Raw genomic sequence first — 27507 nt, forward strand, 5'->3', positions numbered from 1 at the left:
AAAACCCCCTTGTCTCTCATGAGGAACTTATTCAATGCCATTACATCCAATCACAAACTCATGCAAGCCATTTTAATTTAAAATCACATCAGTAGTCCCTACATCCTAATCTCTGTCCGTCATTAACATGGGGCTCAGTTCCACATATTGCATATATATTCCCCCTAGACAGAAAAAGATGTATTGAACTGAAGCAGTTTCTAATTTCAAGAGAATAAATTGAAGACCAATCTTGTTTACAAAGAATTTTAAACCAAAATACACAAACAGGTTGAACTCAGTTTCATTAGTAGGAATGCTGATAATCTTTCCATTGCTCCCTCGATGATGAACCTATTTTACTTGAAGTCAACCAAAAGATCAATATAGCCACCTCAAGTTTTATGTATCAAATAATTGCTTCTTTTCATCAGTTGCTATTTTTGATACCTGATGTCATTAAGCTATCAACAATATTTTGTGCACAGCTGTCAGTTATATATTTAGATACCACAGTCAACTGAAATTAGCCTTTTTTTTTCCTGGAAGGCTAAATTGCAATTCTTAATAAAATATGGAGAATTAAAAAGAATAGGCCTTCATATTCCTCAAGACATATAAGATGCATCCAACATCTTACATGTGTGTCTTTTCTGGGTGGCTGAAAGGAGTAACAAACAAAAAGAAAGAAACAGCTGCATTACACAGTATACTAACAAACACAATTTAAATAAAGAATTTAGAGTTTCTTTAAAAATATTTGAAAAAACAATTATAAACCTTTACTTGGTTAAAAGAAATGGCTAAACTTAATATTACCTCAGCTACTGTTATGCATTCGGGATGCAATAAACGAATCATATGGTTGGCCATTATTAGATAAACAAGGGCATCTTCATCCACATGTAGACCAAAATATTCATGGTAATCTCCACTGAAGCCTGTACCTAGTGACCAAAAAGAGTTGAAAGCCCTAAATAATGTGAGTCAAATTTACAGGTGTCGGGCTTTTTTTCCCTTTTATTGCAATAATCAATTTAATCACTGCACAGCAAAAAATTAAACTTTTCAACTACTATAAATTAGCTTAAATATAGATCTACCCTATGTATCTTTGTGTTGTCACCATTTCCTCAAAAGAACAGCAGAAAGACCAACAGGCAGGGTGTTTGTTAAATTAAAGCAAAAAAACAAACAAACAAACAAACAAAGCTTGATCACTTACCAATTCCATGGTTGTGATATAGCATAGATGTAATACCATCAAACCGGAAGCCATCAAACCCATATTCTTCTATCCACCATCTCAAATTAGACAGAAGAAATCTCAGAACCTCCCAGCTAAAATAGTAACAAGAACAATTTGTTAACTTTAAAATATGAAAAATATGTATCCGAGCACAATGTATTCTCTAATCGCTTTATCAGCCATAATCTGCTTAATGATGTACCATCATAAATCAACACAAACAATATTCTTCATCATTTTTGCAAACAAAATTTCATTTACCAAAATAAATCTTATTTTAAGTATATGCAATTTTAACAGGGAACAAATTAGGCAAAGTTTATTTTAGAAATTACTAATCTAATACAACATATATGTTACTGTTTAATGTAGATATTCCATCCTATTTCTTTTATTTGGTTCTGAAAATATTGTTAAATTCAACAAAACAGCGTTTATATTGCATTTGAAAAATCAGAACCAAAGCTAAGGTGAAACTCCATACAAAATCATACATTTAGTCTGATTTGCAGATCAAAAGGAAGCAAAAAACTTCTTACATTAAAATAATTTTAAAAAGCCTCATCTTTGGCAAAAGAAACCCATCAACAGTTATATTGCTAACATTAGGTGACCTATTGGATCACAAGAGTTGCTTAAAGGAGTGTTTCTTAAACTATGTTCCACAGAACACTGGTGTTCCATGAACAACTTGCAGGTGTGCTATGAGCATCTGACACTATATTGATATCACACGCGAGTTTTTTGGGTATATGTTGCAGTCTGATTTTCTTTTTTTCTTCAGGTCTGGCAACAACTTTTTGAAGGCAATTTTCATAGGGGTTCTACATTAAAAATACTTGTGTCTGGTGTTCCATGGTCTCAAAAAGTTTAAGGAACACTGTCTTAAAGAATTTAGTACCACACATTGTAATACTGCTGAATATTGCACTTTTTGCCAAACTCAAGACAATTCAGTGCTATTTTGTATGTAACTGATGCTGGTTCCTACGAAGGCATTTTCTGAAATGAACAAGGTATAAATTACTACGGAAAGCACCATTAGCAGCAAAATATTCAGTGAGAATTTGTGTTTCCTCTATAGAGACTTGCTACATATTCACAAAAAAGTCAATTGGCAGGTTCTGTGTCACTTCTGCTCTTATCCTATCTCCTGGCCAACTATACTTAAAGCCATTGTCAATAGAGTTAAACAAAAATCTACAAATATAAAATAAATATACTAAAGCAAGACTGAAATCAGGCATGAACAACGAGGGAAATTACTAAGGCCATGTCTACACTAGAAGCATCAGTCTACAAAAGTTCCGGTCAGAGGAGATGTTCCAACAAAACTTCTGTCAACAGATTGTGTCCACACATAAAAGAGGATCAATCTTATGATCTGCTATGTCGACCCCCTGAGCATCTACATGGCTTTTTTGTCAACAGTTTGTTGACAAAATGCATTTTGTGTGTAGATGCACCACGAGTTTTGTGGACAAAACTCTAGTGTAGATGTAGCCTAAGAGAATCATTCCTTAAGCTTATATAGATATACAAAAGAAAAATAGTTAAGTCACTTATACAGTTTCCCCTTATTCTCTAATTACACCTCCTATATCCTCTTCCCTTGGTATCTTCATCAGACAAAATTACAGCTGGGTTTCATTATTCTCTCCCCTAGACAGAACTACATTAAACTACATTTTCTCCCCCAAAGACCATTCATCTGACTAGTCTGGAACATCTCTCTCTCTGTCTCTCCCCAAGCAAGGTATTGAGACTGTTTGACTTCTTATTCCATAAGCTTCTTTGGCAATTGTCACACATAAACACTACAGCTGCGTCTAAATTCAGTGCAGCTGCCAGCAGTATGATGCAACTGAGGGTTCACAAAACTGCAAATGGGCACTCATTTGTACATTTGAGCTGCTCATTTGCATATTTGAAGCAGAAAACAAGCAGTGTAGATGTGGTTCTGCTGGAAAAACTCCACCCCCACATCAGACGCTTATCTCTTTAAAAAAATCAGGGATAAAGGGGGCTGGTGACAGAGGGGTTTTTACTGGCAGAACCTACCTTGCTTGTTTTCCGGAATGAACATGCAAATGAGTTGAATATACAAATGAGCATCCATTTGCAATTTTGTGAACCCTCATTTGTATCAATCATGCTGCCGGAAGCCAGACAATCTAGATGCCGCCTAACTTTTTCTAGCTCATGCCTATTTAATCCATTTTCCCACATCACAAAACTGCTCCACAAGTTTATACACATCAAGACTCAGAATGAACATGACAGACTGCAAAGGAAACAGGCTGAGCACTTCTGTGTGGGAAAGACAACATCACTGGTCCTGGACAAGTCAGTGATTGAAGACTCTTGACTATTGACATCAATGGAAAAATTCCCATTGCCTCTAAGAGGACAAAAAAGACACTCACACATTCTTCACCCAAAGCAATTACGTGAAAAGAAGATAACTATTGTTGCAAAGAGAGGCACTGAAGCTAGTAAGTGCCACAGACACCTTATTTTCTGCAAATGCATTATGACATCATCTTGAATAATAGGAGCAAATGTCTTTAAAAATATTCACAGGACCCCTGAGTCATTCTCTGGAGGGAAATTGGGGTTGAGTTGTACACACGGTTTTCTGGTGACAAAGGTCTCATTTCTTGCATAAATTGGTGAGGATTTATAAAAAAGACAGAAAGAGCAATTAAAGATTAGAAAACATGCTTTGTAACGAGATTCAAGAAGCACAATCTATTTAACTCAACAAAACAGGGTAAGGAGTGGACGTGATCACACTCCAGAAAACAAATAAGAGGGACCAAATATTTTATAGTAGAAGGTACTTCCATCTGCCATAATGGTGTAGCAATCCAGTGGCTGGAAATTGAAGCTAGACAGTCAGATTGGTGACAAAGCACCTATTTTTAACATTAAAGGTAATTAACTATAGGAACAATTTACATAGGATGGTTGGTGGATTCTCCATCACTGGTAATTGTTAAGTTTAACGATAAGGTTAACTCAAAAGGAATGATTTTGGGGAAGTTCTGTGGCCTGTATTATATAGGAAATCAAACCAGATGAACACGATGTTCCCTCTGGCCTTGTCTCTCCACACTGGTCTAATGGTTAATGCTGCCCTGAGGAACTGGATTTTACATTCTTCAAAAACTCTAGGTATTTGACTTTAACCAAACTATCTATGGAGGTCACAAATTGTGCGTTCCTCATTTCCCAGGCGCTGAACTTGAAGCTTTGGAGTAAAATTTGCAGAAGTGGGAAGTATTGCACAGTGGCAGCCGAACTAACTAAAGAATACAGGAAATGAATGGGAAGCAAGCACATGCTATGTGCCAATTAATCAGAGTGGGAAATGTTAGGATAAAGATATGTAAATGAATTATTAGTGAAAGGAGACATGTAAAGAGAAATAAAATTAAGTGATATCTTTTAAATATAAGACAGGAATTGACTGGGGGGGGAGGGGGGAAGTGGGGATGGGACTGAGTTTTAAAAAGAGGACTTCTGAGAAGACTAGCAATAAGGAAAATATCAGAAGTAATGTTATCCTTGAGAGACACAGTTAAATAAGTAAAGATAAACAGCTCTGAAGTCTCCAGACAATGAGATTTCTACAAAATAATACACAATGATGCAAAACATTTGTCTAAATGTAGTAGAATGCTACACCATGTGAACTTTTTGCTGAACTCAAATTAGGTTACATTCATGTTGCTATCTGTGTAGATTTATCAACGTTAGAAGTAGACACTTTTCTCTCCTTAAATTCTAGCAGGAATGCTGGTAATATCAAACAAAAGGACAAAACTTTGCACTTCATCAACTTTATATATTTTATAGCTAAGGGACTCCCACAAGACTGCTCATATGAAGACACTTCCTAATATACATGATATATTTGATAGACAAATGCCTTACTTTGTAAGTTGCTGGAATGAAGCTTCTGCCAACATTTTTGCCTGTAGTCAGTTTACTAGTGTACCTAAACAAAGGTTACAGAAACAATTCTGGAATGGCTATGGTTTACAGAAAACGTTGACCTGATTGCACTGGAAAACCTCTGCAGTTTGTTATATATTTTACAATATTAACAACATATTTAATTGTTAAGTGGCACATTTATACCTCAACCCTGCAATGCATGGTGCCTTTGGAGAGCACTGCTGCTATCGGCACTTTAAGATTTATTTATTTTAGAAGAAAGAAAACCCTTAAGGCTAACTAAGCATTTAAGTAGCCTCATGTGCTTTAAATGTTAACACCCAGTTTTAACTCTTTTTCTTTAAATATCTACAGCAGCGGAAGTTGCTACAACAGAGAAAATTACACATTCATTAAACGAAAGCTGTTTAGACAGGGACATCTTCAGGATTTATGGGGCCCTACGCAGTACTATTAAACTGGTGACCCTATGCCGGACAGTAGCCCAAATGAGGGGGCTGGCAGGTTTTTAGAGAAGTGATTTTATAATCTTCAGCAAAACCCTAATGGAATTTTTAAAAGGAAATTTTGAACTAAGGTCCTGTATTATTAAGTGAAAGAAGACATATAAAGAGAAACAAAATTAAGGTGATACCTTTTAAATATAAGACGGGCATTGCTGTTGCAGGGGGGTGAGGGGATGACTTGAGTCTTCAAGAGGACTTCTGAGAAGACTAGCCGTAAGGAAAATATAAGCAGCAATGTTATCCTTGAGAGAGACGATTAAATAACAACAGCTCTGAAGTCTCCAGACAATGAGATTTTTTTTAAAGGATGCAATTTTTTAAACAAAAATTTTGAAAGGAAATTTTAAAATAAGGTCTTGTATACTAACACAGTAAAGTCAGAAACTGACAGAATATAGCTGGGGTTGGTAAATGACTGTTAAAGGGTTTCACTGCTATTTGAAAAGCTTTTTCACCCGTCTAATGTCTTGCTAATAAATCCGGCAGCTTTTTCACTTTTAAGTAGAACCTCTCCGGGTGGAAGCAGAGCCACACAATAGGGATAGGAAGAAATATGAGCATGGACATAAGACCCAGTGGTGCTCCTAAATTTTGGGTATCCTCTGCAGCTGCATATTCTGCATATGGGGAAGGATGGCCCTTTGCTTATCTTGCAACATGCACTTACCACAAAGCATCTCTAAGTGTGAACGTAGGCTTCATCTACAGTGCAACTAGGGCTGACATCTGAACCTCCTAGACATACCCAAACTCAATTTAACCTAGGTAGTTCATCAAGACAAGCAGAGTGGCATGAACTGTGGAGTGGCATGCATTGTACAAGCCTGTTTGACCCCAATGATCACCACAGGCTTAAAAACAAAACAAAACAAAAAACTTCATGCACATCTTTATGATGGATAAAAGGTAGCCTTAAAGTTGCCCAAAAATAACTAAAAAGTAACCAAGTTTTCTGCTAATATTACAAATCTGGGTCTTACCAACCTTAGAAGGCTTCAGTGACTGGAGAACTAGTGAAATTATCACATCACAAGAATCAAAACACTGAATGCTGAGCTACTAAAAGCAAAAGGTTTCCCAACCCACCCCATCCCACCCTGCTTCTTCCCTCTCTCCCTGAGGTTCTTTCAGTGGATATTTTTGATAATACCTTTGTGATTCCAATTAGCTACTAAGCTCTCTTGACCAAAGATATCTTTGTTAAGAATGAGCATTCCTACAACTCAGATAAAATGTAATAGCTTAAAACCCCCAGGAAAGTCCTTCAGGAAAATCAAATTTAAAAGGTGGATGAAAAAAGAGAACAGAATAAAAAATGAATTATCTGGAAAGTTGCAAGTACAGTTACAATCTTAACTGTCAGCAATAATCCTAGTTTTGAACCAGAAATATACCATCAGGCAGCAGGAAAAAAAACAAAAACAAACAAACAAAGCAGAGTATTGTCTTAAACATGAACTACTAAAAAAGTAAAAGGGAAACTTTAAAAAAATATGATAAGCTAAAGAAACTGTTTGTTGATTCATTTAAATGAAGATGGCATTTTTCTTCTGCACAATAAAGTGTCAAAGCTATATTAAAATGTTCAGTTTTAAACTTCTGAAAAAGAACCACCATGACATTTTATTCAGAATTATGAATATTATTGAGGCGCTTGTAACTCTATTGTTTTTTACATTTATGTTGTTTCACAAACAAAACTGTATCAGGATCTGGTATAATAGAAGGATGACATGAAATTCATCAATGATCTGCCACATATAGCAGACTAATGGAACAATGTATTATGCATTGTACCTCTCCTCTTTACATTAGAATTTAAATTCAAGGGGAAAATAAACATAAGAAGATCTTGATAAAGTAGCATTCCACTTTCAAAAAAATTACAAAATTTCCAATAAGCAGAGCACCCAATAATTAGAGCATTTTCAAGAGATAGCTGCATGAGAATAACTACTTTAAAAAAAACAAGACAAATATGTTTTAGCACGAAGTATCAGAGAGGTAGCCATGTTAATCTGTATCTTCAAAAACAACATGTCAGATATTTTGGAGCATAAGCTTTGGTGGGCAAAGATCCGCTTTGTTTGATGCATCTCACGAAGTGGTTCTTTGCCCACCAAAGCTTATGCTCTAATATATATCTTAGTCTATAAGGTGCCACAGGACTTCTTGTTATAGTATGAGATGTACATAAGGTCTTAAAGACAAAAATAACAGATGACAGTGTATTCAACTATGAGGGATTAGAAGGAAGATTAAGCTATTAGTTTTCATCTACCAAAAATAAAACACTTCATTAAACAGTATCATTTTAAGATATAAATTAGGAGTTCTCAGAATGCAGAACAGTTGCTGCAGAGGAAATCCTCTGAAACAGTAAACTTACTTGTACCTAGGAACTATCCTTCCTTCCTTTTCTAATCTAGATGCAACCTCTAGGTGCTCAAAACCAGTTGAATAAAACAACAACAATTTTCCAGCAGAGTTGTGTTCTTTCCTGATTTTTTTAAAATTATATTCAATAAAATTAGTACCTAGATCCTTTAAGATGGAAGACTCTTTTAGAATAACTCAGGAGATTATATTTTTAGTTAACTAATTCAGATGTATGTAAGAAAATAAACAGAGCAAATCAGCACAGTGAACAGGTTAACCTTCTATAATTTTTTTCTGACATTTGAAATGTTTAAAGTAAACTAACCTCATCCCAAAACTGTTGGTATCTCTCTGTTAAAACCTTCACCAAAAAAAAACCAAAAACCCACCACCACAGCTCTCACATTCAAGTGCCCTTTGCAAGTAAAAGTCTAATAACTGCCCCTACCGAAAAACATTTAAATACAATTAATATTTAGTGCTCATGATGTGAGCATAGGAAAAATTCGCAACTATGCCATTAGGCTTAAATCAGACACAAATAAAAACAGACAGAGAAATGATGTGTTCCAATATTGCCAAGAGAGACGAGAGATTTCTGCTTTAGCTAGCACATAACTGAAATCCATGCTGGTTTGCCCTTTTCTGTCCTCCCACATCTTCAATCACAGATTAATGGTCTTTCAGAAGATGCTTTGATAAGAGTGTCTTTACCACTTCTTGAAGTGTAGTTCGCTATTCTTAGGGCACATTCTTTCTCCTACTAATGAAAGCTTAATAAGGGGAAACATTAAACAGTCACATAGCTGTTATTTTTTATTTCTTTATTTTTTTTGGCACGATATTAGAGTGCCGCTTTGTCTCTCTCAAAATTGTAAAAGTGGTCATGTTTGAAACCCTTCTTCCTTCTAGTAATTTCACAATAAGCATTTATAGTCTCAAGTTTTACATAGGATAATTATGCTTAATACTTAAACAGTTCAATTAAAAAAAATAACTGAAGTAAATACAATACTGTACATTTTTATATTGTCTATTTTTTTTATAATGCAAAATAGATTTGTACTCCAGACACAGTTGTAGTGGGAAATAATTCAGGGAAAGGCCACGGAAGAACACACAGCTGAAGTGAAATAAAGACAACTCTATTTGACATCTAGTATTCCTTATTATTATTATTATTACTTTTACAAAAAGTCTTCAGTAGATTTAAAAAAAAACCCAAAAAAAACAGTTTTTTTCATTCCATTAATTAGTTTGTACGAGGGAACATGCAGTGTACATTAACACATTCTATGGCATGCATATTGACCTGGATAAGTAGCTGATCCTTTGGGAAATGGAGAACCTTATATATTGTGAATGTAGTTATCAGTAACCTCTTAAATACTAGCTATCTGGGTAGTGATAGGAGCTTTTTAGCTCTTATTAGGCAGTTTGGTGGCACAGACGCTTACTACTTACTGTTTTGGTTAATTGAACTATAAAACAAACCGTTAGTATTGGGGGCATCTGCCATATCTTAAGTAGTCAGTCCTTAATTTAGCACTCTGAATTGAGAGTCACACCAGGAAGAATCCATACATATTTCTTGAGATTCAGCAGGTTTAAGGCAGATGTAAAAGGCACACACATGAAGGCAGTTTGGCCCAACCTGTAAGTAAAAATATCAAGCTTTCCCCAAAGAGCTCTCCACATGTCCTCGGAAGACAGATTATCCTTGTTGAAAATTCAGTACTCAGAAGAATCAAGAGAAGAATCAGCAGAAGTCAATCAACAACTGGACCCCATGCTGTCTTCCTAGAGCCAAGACATGAAACATCACTAAAATCAATCACAGATCCAGTAGCGATTGTTCATATCTGCATTAGTGATATGGCATCACGAGATCTCACAGATAATACATGACCTCAGGGAATCTGGAAACCTACTGAAGAAATATGTCCAAGTAATCTTCTCTGAGAACTTCCTATGCCATGCATGAAGGACAGAAGGCAGAAGCTTCTAGAAGTGAAATATTGGCTAACTAAATAGCACACAGCAATCCACTCTCTCAGGTGAGGGGAGCTGTATAGTCTGAATAGTCACAAGGGAGTTAATCTACTAGCAAAAAGAGAGGAAAGATATGAGCATTATGCACAAAGCAGAGACTGAGAAGGAACCAGAAGACACAAGAAAGTACAGACCAATTCTTGGCCCCCGGCCTCGGTAACAAAAGACGACACATTTCTCATTTATTAACAAATCCAATTGTACTTATTACTGAAAGTTGGTGGTATGATTCCCCAATTAAATGTTAACATCAATTATGATAACGTATTTCAGAAGGACTGAGTGGCTAAAGGGAAGTGGGAGTATCATTCTACATCAAAAATGTGACCTGTTTCCAAGTTATTGACAACAAAGAAGAAAATGAGCTTGAATGCTAATGGATCGCTGTCCTAACAGATAAATAGTGAACAGGATGATCACCTCCTAAGAGATCTGCTTATCATGGGGGACTTCAATTGGTGTGATATGGTGGTCATCTCAGGCTACCAATACTAAAACATCCTTCGAATTTCTAAACATTAAAACAAGCTGGTATGGATGGATAATTTACATCCAAGAGTTTTAAAGGAGCTGCTTGACAGGATTACTGAACCATTATAGTTACTTTAATAAGTCAGGGAGCGCAGAGGAAATGGCAAAAGCATGGAAAAAAGCTAACGTGGGGCTAATTTTAAAAAGGATAACCAGGTTGACTAATAATAGGCCTGTCAGTCTGACATCAACACTAGGGAAAAAAAAGAAAAACAGTGTGCTTGATTCAGGAATAGCAGATGGTAACGTAATTCATACAAATCAACATAGATATATGGAAAACTGATCCTATCAAACTCATTTTTTAAATGAGATTACACACTTGGAGGTAAAATAATAGTGATGACATAATATACTCAGATTCTATAAGGTGTCTGACTTGGTACCGTACAACATTCTTATTAAAAATGGATAACAAAAAAATTAACATTGCACAAAGGGATTAGAATTTTACTAACCAATGGATCTTAAAAAGTAACTGTAAATTTGGAATTGTCATCAACTGAATATTTCTAGAGGGCCTAGTAAAGACTGGTTCTTGGGCCTACATTGTTTAATATTTTTGTCAATGGCCTTACGGAAAGAAATCATTGCTAAAATTTGCAGACAATAGAAACTGGAGCAGGTGGCAAGTAACTAAGCACACAGGTCACTAATTCAGAGAAATCTGGTTCACTTACTAAATTGGGTGCAAGCAATGTGCCAAAAGGTGTACGTCTAGGAATAGAGGGCAGAGGTCAGTTTTATAGGATGGGAAACTGTATCCTTTGACATGGTAACTCTGAAAAAAAGATTTGGGGATTTTGGTAGACAGTCAGATGGGATCCTGGGATGCATAAACAGAACACGCTTGAGAAGGAACAAAGAGATTTGTCTTTGGCACTGGTGTAAATGCTACTGGACTACTGTCTCCAATTATGGTATACACTACTCAAGAAGGATGTTGAAAAAGAGGATTCAGAGAAGACCCATGTTTTATGCTCCATCCTCATTGTTTTTTATAGAAACATTTTGAATATAAATATGCATAACAAGTATATTTTATGCAAAATTTAGCATGTGATCTATTACAGGAGAGATTTTAATCCTGTGAATGTATATATATTCCATTGATGTGCATGTATCATTCCCGTATTTGAAGTCAGAAATATGAAGTGCAAGCCTCTTTATAAATGTAGATGTCCTAGTGACAGCCACTAGTGATACTCGAGGAACTTAACGGCCCAGTACTCAAGTACTCTAGACCCAGTACTCAAGTACTATGCAAATAGTTCTGTTTTTCCTGTAAAGATCAATCCTACAAAAGTAATGTGACCATGCCCCCTGGTGCAGGAATCCATCTTCAATTTTGTAGTTTTCCACAGGGGTGGGGAGAATTGAACAAAGATGTCTCAACTTGGGGAAATATTATACAAGGAACTATATCAATAGTTATCAAAAAATGATAGTTTTATCAAAAAATGATAGTCTTCATCTGGCTCCACAAATTGCTCAAATACTAAGAAAACAAATGAAAAGACCTAGAAACAAGACGAATTTTACCTGAAATAAGAACAAAGAGTGAGGAATTATTAATGTGTTAGGCTTAGCTGGCATGTTTCATTTTAAACAATAATTTTCTTTGATCTGGCCATTATTACTTGCAAGTTGCAACCACTTAATGACTACTTTCATACATGATAAAATCACTGCTTATTATTAAACCCAGCTTAATTTTTTTACTTTAGGAAACAGAAAAACGTTTAGAAGACTAATTGGTGACTTGATTAGTCTATAAATACCTACGTGCAAAAAAAAAATAGACATATATTCAATAACTGTCTCTTCAGAACAAAGAAAGGTACAAAAATCTGGCATCCAAATGAGCATCAAAAAGATAATACTACTCTTTTTGAACTTGTAGAGGGCAGCAAAGAAAAGTGAAACAAAGTCTTAAACTTTGCCTTTATGATAACAGTAGATTTAGACCAGTTTTAGTGAATAGCGGCTACCTAGGCATGACAGACAACTTGTCTATTCCAAAAATGAAGTCACCAGGAATGCAAGATGTTAACCATTCTTTATCTTATAGATCTCCTCTGGGACCTTGTCTTTGGCTAACCTTAACAGAGCCTGGTGGCACACTTTTGTGTGCCACAACAGAAGAACTCTACAAGGCAACCGTGCAGCACAAAGGATAAAGCGGACACATGACCCAGCACGCATGACAACATAGGCTTGTATGTCTGATGGGTATTGAGAGGGTGTAATGTGGCAAAGTACTCTTACCTTCCCCATTCTTCCTGAAATACTTGATGGAATGTGTAGAGGTGACAGACAGCCATGCCATACCAGGTTTTTTCTTTCTATTTTCATATATCCACACATTTTTAGAAGAATGATATTCAACAGACCTAAGTTCCACTCCAAATCCTTCCCCTCCACACAAAAAAGGGGAATCTATGACCCTCTATGTATCTGCACTTCTCTTCTGATGGAAATATAGGCAACTTGCTGTACTTAATCCATCAATCAGTAAATTTACCCCAACATGCCAGGTGTAGCGTTCAGGTCAAATATAAAAATCCAAATGAAGGGTAGTGCGGAAGCCCCATGTCTTCAAATCGAATTCATTAGCCTCCAGACATGTCCCATGTGCGCCCCACAATTCTCCGCTCTGACCTCTTCCATCTCCTCTGTTCTCAGGTACGGAGGAATTCAGCAAGAGTAAGACCGTCTCAGTTTGACACCTTGAAGCCCGTGGCTGTATGGTCACACTTGTATGAGAGACTAAAAAAATCTTCTCTCTTTGCTATTAGCATGGCTGTGCGGTCTGTGGTTCCATGTCTACATCTGCTAGCTGCCTTTTTTTTTTTTCCCTCCCCTGCCTGGTGCCAGTTGCTGCCCCCTCTCCCTCCGCATCACAGTTACCTTGTAGAGTTCTTCTGTTGTGGCACACAAGTGTGCCACCAGGCTCCGTCAAGGCTAGCCAAAGATGAGGTTCCAGGATCTATAAGATAAAGAATGGATAACATCTGGCATCCCTGGTGATTTCATCTTTGGAATACACACGTTGTCTGTCATGCCTAGGTAGCCGCTGGTCTAGACTGTGGGTTGGGGCTTGTGCTTCTATGACAGTATGATAAACTTCTTTTCAGCTGCTTACATTTTGTCCTGCCCCCCTCACTCCCTCCAGAGGCGCCACGCAGTCTGGAACATTCCCGCGCCAAGCTGCGTCACATGGCTTGACCCTGAACCAATAGAAGGACATGCTTAACATGCTGTCAGGCAGCTTGCATGCAGCGAGAGTCCTGGAGTAGCCTGGGGGAAGTCTTCCTCGGTAGCTAAGATTTTCAGAGGCTGGAAGCGGTCTGGGGAAAGTCTCCAGCAGCTGAGGTTTTTGAGGGCTGGCAGCCGAGATATTTGTGTCTTGCAGTCACCCAGGGAAGGTCTCCCTCTGCAGCTAAGATTTTCAGGGGCTGGAAGCTGCCCAGGGAAAGTCTTTGGTGGCTGAGACATTCAGAAGTCTTGCAGCTGGTTCGGAGAATTCTCTCTTGGTGGCTAATAATCAGGGGCTGGCTTAAGAGAATCAAGTGCCTAGAGGTATGGCCTGGGACCAGACTTGCCCTCCAATGGATCATCATGAAAGGATTTAAACAGTACTCGGCCCAATGTGGCAGCCCTTTCTCAGTCTCCCTCTCCATAATTAATCCCTGATTCCCTGTTACCCATTGGCCCAGAAAGTGCCATCGAAAGTTGATCAGGCAGACATTCAGTGTAAGACCCAGGGGTACTTAAATGTACATTTCTAGATTATGGACTTGGTACAAGGGTGCAAATTATTTCTCTGAGGATCTTCTTTGCCAAGTCTAAATACGGACCCAAGACTTTCCTTTTGGCCTGCTGGGCATAAGGTCAGATGGTGGGTCCTGCCACAAGGTTTCTTCAGCTCCCGGCAGCTTTAAGAAGGGGTAGAGGCAGGCACCACAGAGCACTGTTTACTGTCGACAGGGTGTCCCCTGGGACACCTGGAGGCATTTTCAGTCAGCAGAAGAAAAAACTTTGCCACTAGAGTGACCGTTGAGACCAAATTTTGCATGGCCCTGATCCAAAGGCCACTGAAGGCAATGTAGTAGCTCTACAATTACTACAGCTCTCCAAGTAAGGCTTGCAGTGACCAACCGAGCCGTAACAGATGTGATGATCCATTGCATATTCAGTGTTTTGCCCATGTCTACTACTCACACATACACTTCCACATTTTGGAGTGGGTGCAAGCATGAAAATTCTTGTTCTGAGGATCTCCTGGTTTAAACCCAGATCCAAGCTGGGCATGCGGGTAATAGGAGCAGGTAGTGGCTGAGCAACCAAAGCAGCCACAGCTGATTCAATGATCCATTGCTTTTTCAGTGTAGTGCCCATGCCCACTTAAAACAAGAACTTCCACCCAAAATGTATGTTTGAGGGTCGTCTTTGCCAGGAGGTCTAAATTCAGATGCAGGTAATAGGTCGTGCCCCGGAGCATCAGCCAGCATCCTGAGCACAGGTGTAGCACTATTAGACCTCCTTCACCTTTTCCTGGATTTCCTCCATGCTGCAGTGTGGGGGGGGATCTCGTTCCACCAGGATGGCGGCCATCTTGCGTAGGCTTGAGCACTAAAGAGCTTCACCTGGGGGTCTTGGAGTAGATGCTCCTCACCCCACAGTTCCAAAACTGTCTGCACCTCTTGCCCAGTCCAGGAACGACCTGCCTCTTGGTGCCACGAGCTGGCTTTTGGGACCCTTCTGGCTGATTCCTTGAGGGCCCAGGGAGTCTTGGGTTCTCTCCTGGTGTGCCCTGTAGAACGCTGGCTTGAAAGGAGCTGGTGCAAGGGTTTTTGCACAGCAGCTTGTAGCTCTGCTGTTCTATCACTCTCAGAAGGCAGGACTTTCCCTGGGTAGAGTGGCTGGCCTTTCCCAGTAGAATGGCTGGCCTTTGAGGCAAAATTATTGATTTGAGGATCTTCTTTGCCAGAAGGTCTAAATCCAAGATCCAGATGCAGGCCTCCAAAGATCCAGTGTTTTGCATCCGGTTTTGAAAACCTGTCAGCTGGGAAACACAAGACCTTCTTTCTAACCTCTCCTAAGCGCTTTACTACCCCTCTTCTTCCCTCAATTATAAAAAGCACATCTCTTATACAGGCAAGACAGACCCTACCTGGAAAAGGGGACATTTGGTTAACACGGCAGGGGAATGAGGGAAATGAAATGTGGAAAAATGTCATCTGATATACACAGCCTCTTTAAATAGATTTTAACTCATAGTATAGATGCAGCCAGAAGGATTTCCTTCGGAAAGTGTCAAATTTGGTTCGGTCTCAGAACCTTCCATAACTCCAAGGAGACTGAGAGAATGTAGTGTGTGAATGTGACAATCACTACCTCAAGTCTCTACTAACCAGTTTTTAGAGGAGAATACTTAAGCCATCCTACATACTCTGGAAGGGTAGAAGGCACTTCTGGGCAATTTAAACTCTGTATTTAAAAAAAATATTAGCAGTGAAATATACATAGAGTGATGTATAAATAGTATATAATAAATACATAGCTAACACAAGGTCACTGCCCTGAGGAGCTAATTCTGACGATTACAAAATAAAATGATCAAAATTCAGGCATGATAGCAGCAGCAGATTGGATAAACTCCACCCCCGGCTTCAAAACTAATGCTGTGAAAAAGTTTTTATAAAGATTACTCACACAAAGTATGAAGTATTGAAATAGGATAAAACTATAAATTGGTTTACCCTGCAAAGAGAGAGCAGGTGAAGTTCTAAGCACACTGCCTACTGTGCCTCAAACCTCCATTTCCATACTAAAACTGTGTATTGTGGTGCATGGAATAAATTAAAAGCCATGCCAAAACACAACAACATCAGATGCTTCTCCTATAGATAAGAACAAATGTGTATAGTATGTAGCTGTAAAGATTGTAGTGGTAACAGCTCAAATGGTTACATGGGATTACATCCTAGGAAAATGTGAACAAAAAAAATGCCCAGAGGCCAAACAGAATTTGACTAGAACGAGTAGATGCTAATACTGTATTCTAAAAGCTATTTTACTACTGTACTCTCACTTAATGCAAACCAGGAAAAGAAAATACATGCAATGAAGCTATTATCTGTGGTTAACAAAGTTTGAAAACCATACATATTTTAATGAAAGCAATTTCATTTCTAAAAATTGACTTTTTTAACGTTGATAAAAAAGCGTTAAAAACCTTCAGCTATGATTGGGACACCATTATCATTTGACGCAATTCTTTAAATTTTAAGAAAGCACATGTTTTAGTATAATGGTTTAACCACCTACAAAATACTACTTTTATATTGAAAATATTACTGGTTTTCCATATACAAGCTATGCCATTAAAAAAAGAAGATTTTCCTAACACAAATACAAACATTTATTTGCAGATTCAGTTCTGCTTTGTTCAACTTCATTTTTTTTTAGAAGAATCGATTTGCAATATAGATATTTAGTGCAAAACAAGATTCAGGATTTTGAAACAGAATTAGTTAACTGCCCAGGGACTCCGTAACTGATTTGAGATCTCTCACAGTTAAATTGCCTTAAATTCACTTTTAATTTAAGCATGAATAAAATGGAGATTACAGCAAGCATGAGCAATTCTTTACCTAGCAAATTAATGTGACATACTCTTAAGCAGCTGACAAGTAAGTTTTCTATAACTGATTAAACCTAATGAGACTATATTCCTAACCACCTTCGCTCTATCCCCTACCCCTCCAAAACACGTGCAAAGCTAAATTAAAAAGCATAGTCTAAAGACATCTGCAACAAAATTTTAATTACTTAGTGAAAGTACTGCACTTCAGACAGCTTTATATTCTAGTTGTAATAACATCTGCATCTCAGCTATTACTAACAATACTCTTTGTAACAATTTTCCGTGACTGGCTAATTATGGAACACACACACACACACACACACTTTGGCGTTGAAATTATTCATTGTGGATCCTGAAGTTAAATGTACAACTTTTCCCTTTGCTCACATGTCTGAGGATTCAAAATGTACATTTGCTCATACAATGGCAGCTCTATCACACACCTCAAAAGTAACCTACTCAAATCCTCATCCCAAAACATGCCTTTACCAAGCAGGTCGAACTGCTGCATCCACCAAGTAATTAAAGTAACTAACTAACAGATCTTCAGCATGCTCAGATGGGCTGCTGAAACATCTTGTATTCCCGCTCCAGCCACTGTTATTCCTCAGCTGGCATGACAAGAGCAATTTGGGGCACATAAAACAAAGGCTCCACTGTGTCTTTCTGGTCATATAAGAAGAGAGGGGTTCTAACATAACTGCCTTGCTGGGTGTCCCAAAGTTGCATTAATCAGCCCTAGCATGGCATTTTGTAAGAGACTAACAATTAAAGAAGAAATTGCACATGCCAGCCCCCACATTCCTCTGTAGACACAAAATGTAATGCGAGTTTAACAAGCGAAAGTAGAACTAAGGGAATCTAAATTAATTCTAACAGGATACGCACTGTATATGAATATTAAATTACAAAACCAATAAGCAGTGTGATTTGACACCACAGCAGGTTCGTTTCCCATCCCTCCATCATAAGCATCTCCAAAACACAAACAAAAGCAAGCTCTCCCGATATGGGGGGCTTTTTATTTTTAAATCTTGAGGGATTTCATTGAAATAAGAAGTTCTCATCTTGAGAGCACTCCTTCAGGTGGGAATGACTTACATATTTTACTGCAGCTGGTTTTCAGCTTTCATAAAAACCATGTTTGCGATGGGAAATGGAAAACATGTTTTTTTGTTGAAAAACACTGAAAAAAAACCAGTTAACCTTTTTTTCTTGATACTATTGTTTAAACAAGTGCTACTTTCTTTATCTTCTGAATATTAGTGAATGAACCGCAAACACTTATAGAATTGGTTTTGTTAGAAACTTGGTGTCTTATATATATAGTATGGCATTTGGTGTTCATCAGGCCCCCAAGGGGGTTTGTCACTGCCTACTTTGTACCTCTGGGAAGCCACGCAGCTTTGATCCAGGGTTCTGACCAAAACAGTCTTCCAGCACCTCACATACCTCACCTTGGTTTTGCCTAACCAACCCTAATCACATTACTCCTTGCAGGCTTTCCTGCGCTTAGTTTACCCTCATGTTATCCCACTGAAGTGACCTTCACAGACAAAGGGTTAGGTTTTCTTCCACAGAGAAAGCAAAAACACTCCACCCTGATAGCTTTCCTGAGACACACGCTTCACCAAGTTTACACAATGCTGATGATTTACAATGAGAGCAATATAAATTCATTAACAAAAGAGCATGGTTTAAGAGACACTAAAGAAAATAAGCAAACATTTCTACTTTTATAGCAAATAAAAGTGGAAACATCTCACTAAAAGTCTGACAGTTAAACTAGCAAGACAGTGTCTTTATTTAAGTTGGTTTCTCTAACCCATGATCTCTTTTCCAGCCTTTCCTAGCCATGACTCACCACAGAGATGAACACACTTGGTTTCTTTGTCTCTTAAGACTAGGATAAAGATCAAGTTATACTCCCAAAGGATGTCTTTATATTCCAAGTCAGGGAAAACCCCTGAGGATCCAGTCTCATATTAATTCAATCTCTTCCGTTTATTAGGATAATGTCCACTAGTTTAATGCAACAGTTTTACTCATTGTCAATATCTGAAATACTCCAATTTTCTTGTCTGGAACAAATCCATTTATTATCCTTATATAAGCTGGATTCTCTGCTCATAAACATGTTGCCTCCTACAGAGGGGACTCCTAGTTTCCAATTTAATGGTAACATTACAATATTAACAACCAGCATATTATTAGCTTTCATATACCATCTCATGAAGCATATTTTGCACAAATATTTTAGCACTGGCATATAGGGTATGAATAATAGGGAGATTAGTCACAACTAGAAATATCAATTGAAGTGTTTCGGCTTAACTGTACTGCAATTTTCTCATTCATCCAAAAAGACCTCAAATTTGTCTATTAGCCTAGTTAAAATCAGTAGAAATATGTAAGCATCAGTACAGAAACTGTATGCACTTCAAAGCAGTGTTGCACAAACATGAAATGCACATATTGTAAAAGCATCATCTCCTTCAAAGTTCACTGATTCTATCTTTTTGTACGCGAAAGTGTAATAGAGCTACAGCAAAGATACCCTCCCAAAACACCAGGCATCTGTTAAATTCAGCAAGCCCACTCATTCAGGGCTCATCTGCAGAGCAGACACACTGCTCTGCAGAGCATGCTCTTCTTTGGCCACTCAGAACCCCTCCCCAGCCTTCCACATGGAATTCCACGCCCTGACAGGCAGTCTTTTCTAACTAGCAATTGTCCAGATGTACATATCACCTGGACTCCTTCAACCACAGCAAACAACCTGAGATTAAGGTTCATAACACTTCATGTTCCCTTCCCTGTGTTGATTTCCATAGAAGCTGCTTGATAGAAAATCAGGCCACTTGTTTAAAGTTGTTCAAGTCAGAATTAAAACAAAAATGATCCATCCGTTTCTGAAACTCTAGGCCCAATGGTTATTAAAATATTTTACATTTCATTCTTTAGCAAAGAAAAAAAACCACAAAGAACACAATGAAGAGATGCAGACATTACTTACACGTAGTATGAAAAGACTTACTGTTAGTGTCGGATATGTTCTCTGATAACAGCCTCATGACATGTTCGGATCTGAGAGTAATCATCCACATGACTCAGAAGGTCACTGCTTTTTAAGATGATTTTGGGACTTGTGACACAGAAGTGCTCATTTCTTAAGAGACAATCCCTTCTGGATAACACTCCAAGGGGGCATTTGTCTAACATCCCGGCTGGTTTCCTTCAGCAATAAATTTGTTTTTCCCCTACAATGCCTACACCTGCCTACATTACCATACCCTGAGATTCTGCAATAATACAAATTGCACATTTCAAGTGAATTGTTCTCATAGGGATAATTATCTCATAATTTTACCTCCTGTTGGTGTTTAATACTTAACAGATTCACACCTCAAAGACATTAATTTCCTCTCTTACATGTTTACTGTCTCAGTAAAGAAGTTTACTATATTCTGCTGAGATAATCTTGTGCTAATTTTTTTTTTTAAACCTGACATCCTAATTGGACAATTGCTGTAGTGCTAATGAAGAAAGTACAAGGCACTGCATGACAAGAGCAGAGACAGTGGCATACTAAAGGCTTTGAAGAGTATTGTGGATGCTAGCTGGTCTAGGAGTGCTCAGGTACTACAGCTCTGTAAGTTGTCTATGAGCCTAATGCTCTCAGGCTGGATAAGGAAACTGAGTTGCAGAGGGAACATATTTTTCCTCTTGATAAGAAGGAAATTACTACTTCACTCTGTATGCTGCAATACCTGAGAGACTTACAGAGGGTTCAAATAAACCTTTTCTTCTGCTGTCTGCTGAGAATTAATGATTCAATTGTTTTTAATAGTTTAAGTGAAGAGCAGTTAAAAATGAGCTAAAGTGATGGCTGAGGGACAAACTACTCTTTGTAGGGGTATACAGGAGAAACACAGACACTAGCATATTAGTGCCTTGGTGGAGAAGTTCATTAGACCCAGACATTAAGCCAGGAGGTTCTTTGACACAAGTGTCAGATATGGAATTATTTTTTACGCTAGGGACTTACAACATTTGAGTTTTGCCTCAAGAGATTGATTGAAAAACGCCTCCTTCAAATAGGATTTTCTGTGATAAACTGCTTTGGTTTGTGTTCATTTATGTAAGATTATTATTAAATTGAAGAGATGCCTCTGTAGCCCTTCAGAGCAAAAACAATAAAGGAAGTAGCAGACAACATGAACGTAGCAAAGAAAGCAACGTACGGAATAACTTAAGTGTATCATTGTGTTGTGGGTGAAGGGAATGTACAAGAGCAAAAGGCTAGGTAACTACTGCATAATTCTTAAGACTGCAATTCAGACAAGATCCCAGCCCTTAAATTTATAAACTACAGATATAGCAAAAGAAGGGAATGAGAGAAATATTGCAAGCAACAAAATATTCCAATTCTACTTTTCAGAACATCAACAAGTCTTTTCCAAATAGAAAGTCACACCATGCAAAGTACTTCCATTCAAACATACAATTTGACCAAAGTCATAGTAAAATACAGCTAGACCCCACAGTGACATAGAACTTGACTTCATAACACTTGAAGAGGGGACAACAATTCCTCTTCAGGGGATTTCTGAGTGTCCATTTGTGTATGCAATTGCCAAGTTTATTAATACTTTTGCAATGTGTAAGCATGCAAGTGCAGTATTTTCACAATGATCTTTTCACCTGGATCTAATGCCTCTTTAAAAAAAAAAAACACAAAAAAACCAAACAAAAAACACTTTTTCTCCCTCTTATTTTCCACTCCAAGAACTGCAATTTTCTGTAGAAAACTCCACTGACTCATCAAGGCACTTTTTTATTTAAACATTACATCAGCCCTTCAGTCTCACTATGTAACAGCACTGGCCAGAACAGAATCCAGAGGAATTTTACACAGAAAGCAGACATCAATTAGTCTATTGTGATTATTTCTACTCCAACAACACTTGAGTCGAATTAATGCCTCAACCTCACCCCCTTCATAAAATTTGTTATCAGTAACTTTGATATGACAGTCAAAATCTCACTCAGCATCAAATACACCAAAATTTAGTGTAATCAAAACAGACCTGGGCACATAAAAGACAGTTACCTGTTCCGTAACTGGTGTTCAAGATGTGTTGCTCATGTCCATTCCAATTTGGGGTGTGCTCCGTGTGCATGCCCAGTTGCCGGAAGCTTTTTGCCCTAGCCGGAAGCCTTAGGGTCAGTGCGCCGCCCCCTGGAGTTGCGCCCGAATGGCCACCCATATATGCACCGCCCACCCCGCCCCCCACTCAGTTCCTTCTTACCGGCTACTCCGACAGAGGGGAAGGCAAGAGGGTTTTGGAATGGATATGAGCAACACTTCTCGAAGAACACCAGTTTTGGACCAGGTAACTGTCTTTTCTTCTTCTAGTGATTGCTCATGTGCATTCCAATGTGGGTGAATGCAAGCCAATGCCTAGGAGGCAGGGTCGGAGCCCGGAAAGGAGCGCAGGACAGCCCTGCCCACTGCAGCGTCTTCCCTGGCGTGCTGCGTAACGCACTGCGAACGTGTGAATGGAGGACCAAGTGGCCGCTCTGCAGATGTCCCCTTCATCCTGTCTGCTACTGCAATAAACAGCTGCTGCAACTTCTAGATGGGTTTGGTCTTGTCCATATAGAAGGCCAGTGCCCTCCACACATCCAAGGTGTGTAGACTCTGCTCCTTAGGGGAGGCATGGGGCTTTAGGTAACACACTGGTAAGGTGATATCTTGGTTAATATGGAAAGGGGAGACCGCCTTAGGCTGAAATGCTGGGTGGGGTCTTAGTCTAACCTTGTCCTCGTGGAACACCGTATAAATTGGGTCCACCGTCAGGGCCCTTAGCTCTGACACCCTTCTGGCTGAGGTAATGGCCACCAGGAATGCCACCTTATAAGTAAGAAGCAACAGAACAAGAGGCGAGAGGTTCAAAAAAGGGGGAGCCATCAGCTTAGACAAAACCAAATTAAGGTCCCACATTAGCAGGGGGGCCCAAAACTGTGGTCTAACTCTCTCCATTCCCTTCATAAACCTTTTTACCGCCGGGTCTGGGAAGACCGAAAACCTCCCGTCCCCTGGGTGGAACGCCAAAATGGCTGCCAGGATCACCTTTAGGAAGGATACTGACAGCCCCGCCTGGCTCAGAGCCAGCAAGTAATCTAGGATGCTTGGTATTGTGGCCTCTCCCGGGGACATCCCCTTTTGGGTGGCCCAAATGGTAAATCTTTTCCATTTGGCTACATATGCTACCCTTGTAGAGGGTTTCCTGCTGTTCAGCAATACTTCCCTGACAGGTTCGGAGCAGGCCAGCTCAACTGGTCTCAGCCATGGAGACTCCATGCTGTCAGGTGCAGCACTTGGAGATTGGGGTGCCACAGTCTCCCCTCCTCCTGCGTCAGCAGGTCTAGGCACAGTGGGAGTACCTCCAAGAGGGCTGAGTACCAATGCTGTCGAGCCCAGGCCGGGGCCACCAGAATTACTGACACTCGGTCTGACCGAATTTTCAACAGCGTTCGGTGGATGAGCGGTATCGGTGGAAAGGTGTACAGCAATGGGCCTGACCAATGGATGCTGAAGGCATCTGCCCAAGAACCTGGACTTCGGTTCTGGTAAGAGGAGAACGTCTTGCACTTCGCATTGATATCCTTGGCGAAGAAGTCTACCTGGGGACACCCCCACCTCTGGAAAACTGAATTCAGTACTTGTGTGTAATGACCGCTCATGGTCCATGAAGGACCTGCTGAGGTGGTCCACCAGAGAGTTGCAAGTCCCAGGCCGGCAGAATGTCCTCAGGAGAATCTGGTGCTGGATGCAGAAATCCCAAAGCGCAAGGGCCTCTAGACACAGGGGTGACGAGCGTGCAGCCCCTTGTTTGTTTATATAGTACACTGCTGTGGTGTTGTCTGTGCTGACTGCTACACAGTGCCCCTTCAACTCATGCTGAAATACTCTGCACGCCAAGTGTGCTCCCCAGCCCAGGTCTGATGCGTCCGTGACCAGGGAGGGGGAGGGCTGTGGGGGATTGAAGGGTACCCCCATGCAGAGTGACCCGTCCTCCAGCCACCAGTGTAGTGTCATCAACACTTCAGGGGGGGACTGTGACTAACATGTCTATGGTGTCCCTGACAGGTCTGTATACTGAGGTAAGCCACATCTAAAAGGGGTGCATTCGTAACCTGGCATGCTGGACTACGAACGTGCACGCCGCCATTTGTCCCAACAATCTGAGGCATCCCCTGGCTGTTGTGGTTGGGAACCTTATTAGGGCTTGTATGCAAGCCGCCATTGTCTGGACCCTGCTGTGTGGCAGAAACACTCTGGCCTGCTTTGCATCTAGACATGTGCCAACAAACTCTATGACTTGAGTCGGTACTAATACAGACTTTGTCTCGTTTACTAGGAGGCCTAACATGTCGCACATTGCTCTTATTAGCTGTACACATTTCGACACCTGTCCTTGTGACCGACCCTTGATCAGCCAGTCGTCTAGGTACGGGAACAGATGTACACTTCGCCTGCGTAGGAAGGCTGCCAGTACTGACATGCATTTCGTAAAGACTCTTGGGGCCGAGGAGAGTCCGAACGGGAGGACTGTAATTTGATAAATTGTCCTTCCCGAGCACAAATCTGAGGAACTTCCTGTGAGGTGGATAAATTGCTACATGGAAATATGTGTCTTGTAAGTTGAGAGCGGAGAACCAATCCCCTCGTTCCAGCATTGGGATAATTGTTCCCAGGGATATCATACGAAACTATCTTTCGTACAAATTTCTTGAGATTTCGTAGGTCCAAGATGGGCCTCAGCCCCACTTTCGCTTTCAGAATGAGGAACTAGCAGGAATAAAATCCCTGTCCCCAGAATTCCTGGGGGACTTCCTCTATAGCCCCCTTTTGGAGGAGGATTCCTAACTCCTGTCTGAGAACTATCTCATGAGAGGGGTCCCTGAAGAGGGACGGGGAAGGGGATTACAAAGGGGGGGGTAAGAAAATTAGATAGCATATCCCTTTTCTACCGTGTGGAGGACCCACTGGTCCAAAGTTATGCTGTACCATGCCTGGTAGAATGGGGATAAGCGGAGTAAAATAAGCCTTGGGCTGGAACTATGGGAGTGGGCGGTACAACACTCTCGACCGCCCCATCAAAACTGGCATCTAGGCCCAGGAGGGGTTTTAGCGGGGCCCTGGTCCTGTGTTTGGTGACCCTGACGCCTCCTATTATGGCAGCCCCTTCTTCTGTTCCCCTCCCGTTGCTGCTGTGGGAAACTGTCTGAACTGGGGCCTAGGGTTAAACTGCCTTCTTTGGGTCGCCAGTGTGTACAGACCCAGTGAGCGTAACGTGGATCGAGAGTCCTTCATGCCATGAAGTCTCTTATCCGTTTTCTCTGAAAATAGAGAGGGGCCTTCAAAAGGGAGGTCTTGAATGGACTGCTGCACCTCTTGTGAGAGTCCTGAGACCTGAAGCCATGCTCTCTTTCGCTTGGCAATACCCGAGGCCTTAACCCTTGTGGCTCACATCAGCTGCATCTGGGGCAGCCTGCAGTGTTGCTCTGGATGTGAGCCTCTGCTCCGCTACCAGGGCCGTAAAGTCTGTCTTGGCGTCCGGTGGAAGCTGTTAGCGAAACAGTCCATGGAACTGGCCGTATTATATGCATATCTGCTAACCATGGCCTGCTGGTTAGCAATTCTCAACTGCAGGCTACCTGTGGAGTCAACTTTTCTACCATACAGGTCTAGTCTTTTGGCACCCTTGTTCTTGGGGGAGGGCCCTTGAAGCCCCTGTCTCTCCCTGTTGTTCACCGCATCCACGACAAGTGAGTCAGGGGGAAGATGGGTGAACAGATGCTCATTTCCCTATGCCGGGACAAAATACCTGCATTCGTTTTTCCTAGCCATGGGCAAGGCTGAGGCTGAGGTTTGCCACACTGTGTTAGCTAAGAACATAAGAACATAAGAATGGCCATACTGGGTCAGACCAAAGGTCCATCGAGCCCAGCATCCCATCTGCCGACGGTGGCCAATGCCAGGTGCCCCAGAGAAGGAGAACAGAAGACAATGATCAAGTGATTTCTCTCCTGCCATCCATCTCCTGCCCTTGTTATGAAGGCTGGGGCACCATACTTTATCCCTGGCTAATAGCCATTTATGGACCTAACCTGCAAAAATTTATCAAGCTCTTTTTTAAACCCTAATAGAGTCCTGGCCTTCACAGCCTCCTCGGGCAAGGAGTTCCACAGGTTGACTGTGCGCTGTGTGAAGAAAAATTTCCTTTTATTAGTTTTGAACCTACTACCCATCAATTTCATTTGGTGTCCCCTAGTTCTTGTATTATGGGAAAAGGTAAATAATTTTTCTATATTCACTTTCTCCACACCATTCATGATTTTATATACCTCTATCATATCGCCCCTCAATCGCCTTTTTTCCAAACTGAAAAGTCCCAGTCTCTCTAGCCTCTCCCCATATGGGACCCTTTCCAAGCCCCTAATCATCTTAGTCGCCCTTTTCTGAACCTTTTCTAATGCCAATATATCTTTTTTGAGGTGAGGAGACCACATCTGCACGCAGTACTCGAGATGTGGGCGTACCATAGTTTTATATAGGGGAAGTATGATATCTTTTGTCTTATTATCGATCCCTTTTTTAATAATTCCTAACATCCTATTTGCCTTACTAACTGCCGCTGCACACTGCATGGATGTCTTCAGAGAACTATCCACTATAACTCCAAGATCCCTTTCCTGATCTGTCGTAGCTGTGTTAGCAATTGTCTTTATAACAGGCAGTGCCACCCTGGATGATCCAGAGGTTAGAGGATGTTTGTGACGGGGTCTACTGCATCCCTGACCTCTTCAGCCTGTAACCCCAGGTTCTGGGCGACCCTCCTCAACAGTTGCTGGTATGCACCTCCATCCTCCAATACTGGGGATGCAGAGGACCCAACTAATGCTTCATCTAGAGAAGATGAAGATGAGGTCAACATACCCTCCAAACTTGTTGACACAGTGGATTCTAGCACCGCTACTTGAGTTCCCGGTACCACAATCTGTGGTGCCGTGCTCAGTGCCTGGCGTGGAGGGCCCCCTAGTGGTCCCTGGTGTGGTGCTATGAAACTAGGGCCACTCTACACCTGGAACAGCACCGGTTCAGTCAGTGCCGGCGTCCATTGCAC

General features: G+C 40.3%; 1 protein-coding gene across 2 annotated transcripts in view; it reads right to left on the reverse strand.

The window, feature by feature from the left end:
- Positions 1-27507, reverse strand: part of GBE1 (1,4-alpha-glucan branching enzyme 1) — a 308337-nt gene that overhangs the window by 118323 nt on the left and 162507 nt on the right. For both annotated transcript variants that reach the window (XM_074983475.1, XM_074983474.1), the window contains exons 8-9: positions 1205-1320; positions 799-926 (exon numbers count right to left, since the gene is read on the reverse strand). In XM_074983475.1, coding sequence (XP_074839576.1) covers positions 799-926; positions 1205-1320 — 244 coding nt within the window. The remainder of the gene's footprint in view (positions 1-798; positions 927-1204; positions 1321-27507) is intronic.

Source organism: Carettochelys insculpta, chromosome 1 (assembly GCF_033958435.1).
Source record: "Carettochelys insculpta isolate YL-2023 chromosome 1, ASM3395843v1, whole genome shotgun sequence".
Taxonomy (NCBI): domain Eukaryota; kingdom Metazoa; phylum Chordata; order Testudines; family Carettochelyidae; genus Carettochelys; species Carettochelys insculpta.